Here is a 4137-nt window from a genome sequence, read left to right on the forward strand (position 1 = left end):
CGGCAGAGACAAATCAGAGGAGCGCCGAGCCGCAGAGACGAAAACAGAAATAATGCAGGGATATCGACAAACTCAAACAACCGCCTTCGCAGTGAGTTTTCTAGAGGAGGAGAGCTGATTTGATTGAGATTAGACTATTATACGTAATAGCAGGATATGAATGGTTTGTGTTTCTTCGGTCTTGGCTGGGTCGCTGCGCTTGACCGTTGGACAAAAATCTAAGCCGGGGCGTCGGGTCGCCAAAATGTCGAGTTCAAGCTGCAAGGAGAAAAAGGGAAATCCCTCATCGGGCTGAAAACGAGCCTACCAGAACGCAGGAAATGTCAAGGATCAAGACCCAAGGTGGAACAATACAAATTAGCTCCAATTGTTCTGTTTGGGGAGCGAATCCTGGCAAATGATGGAGATCTGACCGTCAGCTCAAAATGAATTTGTAACTCCAGAAGGTGCTTTGAAACATTCCAACTATGTTTTTTTAATTTTTTTTTTTTATTTCCTCGCTCAGGATTCACAGACAGCCAGTGAAGGATATTTTTCTTCCTCCCCACTTAGGCCAATTGATTGGGAGCTAATGCAAGATTAACGACGTTACACCAAAAAAAATTACTAGAGGGAAAATACGACGCTCGTTTCCAACTGTGACAGCGAGAAAGAAAGAGAGATGGGGTGTGATCAAATGTTCCCTGGCTCCTCCAGGAATCGAGTGTTGGCTTTGGAAACGTCTCGTAAACTCGTGTAATCAAAGGATTAGCTAAATGACTGATCTGTGATTAGATTGTGATTACAAAGTCCTGGCTCCGACCATAAATCAGGAATCGCTTTGTGAAAAAAAATAAAAATAGCCTGGAGGGATTTTTAATAGTAAATTAAACATCACTTTAACAGAGTTTGTCAGGGAGGGTTTGGGCTTCAGGCCACGCTGCTGAAGTGTTCGCTCCGCGTGTCCTCGAGTCGACATTAAACCTCGATTCAGCCCTAATGTTCCCGCTCTGTAGCCGAGTGACCTTTGACCACCGTTTACAGACTGGGATTTAAATTTTAAACTATTCAAGCTTAACACGGTCTTCTTTCAATACAGCAATCACTTCAGTTCTCTTTGTCCTACTTTACTTCACTGGGCAGCTTTAGTCCACCACTGAAACCTCAGAAAGTTTCATGAAAAGTTCCATTTAATTTTTATACTACAAAGAAAGGCAATATACAATGGATACAAGTATAAAGATAAAAACAAACTAAAAATCATAAAGCCTATAATGCTAAATCTAACGCTAGCCTGAACACTAGCATGCTAATAACGAATAAATAAAATGTTAGCCAAGGGTGCTAGCATGCTAACATTCACCAGTCTAATAAAATTCAGGGGGTCGATAACAGTTCAAGGATCCAAATCAGCTTCAGTATTTTTTATATTATCTCATCATACTCCCTTCACCTCCTGCTAGCTATCCTCTTGGATCTTCTCAAGCCGAGGTTTGTTGCCTCCTCTCCTGCATCATCTGCAGCAGCAGCAGCAGCATCCTTGTTCCTGGGCGTTTTAGCTTCTCCAGTCTTCACTTGGTTTTTTGGTTGTGAAGTCGTGCTCTGAGCATTTTCAGCTGTCTTTCTGCTCCCTCTAACGGCTTGTGAATTTAATCCCCGCTCCTCTGCTTTCTTCCGTTTCCCCCTGGCTGATTTAACCGTCGGCTTCTCTTCTGCCGATTTCTGCTTCGGCTCCTCTTCCCTCGGCGTCTTCATGGCTTCACTTTTGTTCTTATTTGCAGTTTCACTCTTCGTGCGTTTACTCTTTGGGGATTTAAGTTTGTTTGTTGCGTTTTGTAAGTTTTCATCAGTTTTGACTACCTTTTTTCTGTCCTTTCCTCCACGTTTCACTTGACTTTTAGTGTCTTTTAGTTCCTCTATATATTCCTCTTTGATTTCTGGAGCTTCTTGGGTGTTGATCTGCGTTTCTGTGAATTTATAAGCTTCCTGTGAAACCATATAACATAAAGAGTTCAGTTAGTGAATGCAGTAGATGATTGCTGATCAAATCAAATACTCACCTCTCGCGCAAGTTCAGATTTAAGGTCTGATAACTCTCTCATCAGCCCTTGAATCTTCATCTGAAAACAGACAGAAACAGTCAAAAACAACCTGAGAATGTGGTGAAACTAATCCAGTGGTCTCTTACCTGTTCGATGGTTATTTGCTTTTCGAGTTCCCCTCTCTCTTTGGCCTCTTTCTTCTGCCTGTCATTAGAGAAGATGAACTCGTATGGGAACATTTCAACAATCCTTTTCAAAGTGGCACCTGTACAAGATTATTACTTCTTTTTGATTGCCTTGTTGATCTCAGTGAGCTCAGTCTTCTTCTCATTCACGGCGCTCTGGGTGTTTTCCATCGTCACCGTGGCGAGGAGAGACTTGGCGTCCAGGTCCGTAATCTCAATCTGCGGCGATGTTATTCTGAGGACCACCTTTAACCACTCAGTCAGCTCTTCACAGGATGGAAACTGAGGAGAAAGGAAGATTTATTAGAATCTGTAGGATGTTTTTGAATTTATTTCCAGGGACATTTCAGATGCAAACAACTTGCACGCTACGTTTATGTAGAAAAGTTGTGGATTCAGTCTGCCTTTTAACTTTAACTGTGCTTTTGTGGGTAATTTCCACAGAATGTTATCTAGCAGACTGTAAACGTCAAGGGGGCGATCTGAAAGGATCCATCATGTCAGCGTTTATACCAGCTTTGAGGGGAAGACATATTTTGGAAAGTGCCAGTAAAAAAGCCTGCAGCAGACTAAAGCTTGAACCTCCAGGTAAGTTATTATGGTCAGATGTGCGCGAGTATCAGCTGCATTTTAGGATGATGACGGCTCACCTTGCTGAGCTCAACCTGCGACTTCTCCCTGGAAGCACACGCCAGCTCAAAGGCCATCGTTTCCTTCTTCAACAGCTTCTGCATCTCTTCAAGGTCTCCCTGAGAATCATTAACACACGTAATAAACCACACAACAATTACTGCAATTGAGGTGCAACTGATGGCCGTGATTGTGAGATGTCAAATATACCTGCAGCTTTTTCACAAGTTGTTCTTCTTTCATCTTTTTAATAAAGTCCAAATCTTCGTCAGTCAGCTGATAGCCCTTCATCCCTTTCAGCATGGAGTTGGGATCCACTGGTTCTGAAAGGTTTTCTGAGCAGACGAAGAGTGCATTCAGTGCAGGAAAGAACTCAGAAAAACAACAAAAACAAGCAGGCAGTAATGAATGGATCACCTGTCTCAAGATGGCTGGGATAATCTGCACTGTTTTGGTCACCATGATCTCTCTGTCAATAACAGATGTGATCATGTGTCATGTCAATAAAACAAGGTCTGATTTTACTTTTTCAAAAAGAGGCCTTGATATTATACACATACCTCCACATACTGCCGCGGGTCCTCAAAATTCCCCTTTGCATCCTTCTCACAAAAATCCTGCTCCCTCGAAGGAGGAGTCCTGGGGAGCTGCCGGCCTGACGGGATAGAATTCCCCATGGGGTTGCTGCGTCTCCGGATTTCCAAATACCTGTCCGCCATGCCTGTTTTCCTCTTCCAGAAACAATTTTACATTAAAAAAGCTGCAGGTCCTGCTGAGCTCTGCAGAGTCCTGCTTGTTCTTTCCTTGCTGGCTTTCAATCACTGCAGCATTGTTTTCAGCTGTGGCTCAGAGCTGGCTGATTCCTCCTTTCGGCCGCTAGATGGCGACAGATTCTTTCAGTGGAAGTGTTATGCACAATTTACATGATTTAATGAAAGAGCATTGTATAAAGAAAAAACAAATGAGATGAAATATAAAATGATTAAGGTAGCTTACATTTAGATTAGAGGTAACTATTTACATTCTTAATGTGTATATGCACTACTGGGGTCCATTTAGACATACATTTAATTGGAACACTGCTAATTATAGATGAGAAGTGGTCCAAATACATATTCATCAGTGCTTTAGCTGCACAGGAAAGACAGAGAGACAGGCAGGTGTGCAGACAAACAGATGGACCCCGACACTAAATAAGCAGAACCAAACCGGCGTCTATCTTTAAACTGAGCCGGTGGTGTCACACAGCCCGTCCAGCATGTTTAGTGGAGCTCCAGGAACTCTAGAGGAGAGTGCTGAGT

The 4137-nt window shown here is 42.8% G+C and overlaps 1 protein-coding gene across 1 annotated transcript; it reads right to left on the reverse strand.

Moving 5' to 3' along the window:
- Window positions 1-761: 761 nt before the first annotated feature.
- LOC311509396 (uncharacterized protein) lies at window positions 762-3643 on the reverse strand. The gene is made up of 8 exons (XM_084574591.1): window positions 3397-3643; window positions 3254-3305; window positions 3047-3171; window positions 2857-2955; window positions 2304-2488; window positions 2168-2225; window positions 2040-2099; window positions 762-1965 (listed from the first exon to the last, which is right to left on the reverse strand). Exons 1-8 carry the CDS (start codon window positions 3553-3555, stop codon window positions 1429-1431), a joined length of 1275 nt encoding a protein of 424 aa, XP_084430717.1. The 5' UTR covers window positions 3556-3643; the 3' UTR covers window positions 762-1428.
- Between the last annotated feature and the right edge of the window lie 494 nt (window positions 3644-4137).

Source organism: Chelon labrosus (genome assembly GCF_963514085.1).
Source record: "Chelon labrosus genome assembly, chromosome: 24".
Taxonomy (NCBI): domain Eukaryota; kingdom Metazoa; phylum Chordata; class Actinopteri; order Mugiliformes; family Mugilidae; genus Chelon; species Chelon labrosus.

What these genes read in the sequence shown, in the direction of transcription:
- LOC311509396 (XM_084574591.1), bottom strand. Translation starts at nt 3,555, where the DNA reads ATGGCGGACAGGTATTTGGAAATCCGGAGACGCAGCAACCCCATGGGG. An exon ending in TCCCAGCCATCTTGAGACAG is followed by an intron (nt 3,172 to 3,253) that starts GTGATCCATTCA and finishes TCGTCTGCTCAG; the next exon opens with AAAACCTTTCAGAACCAGTG. An exon ending in AATCTGAACTTGCGCGAGAG is followed by an intron (nt 1,966 to 2,039) that starts GTGAGTATTTGA and finishes ATGGTTTCACAG; the next exon opens with GAAGCTTATAAATTCACAGA.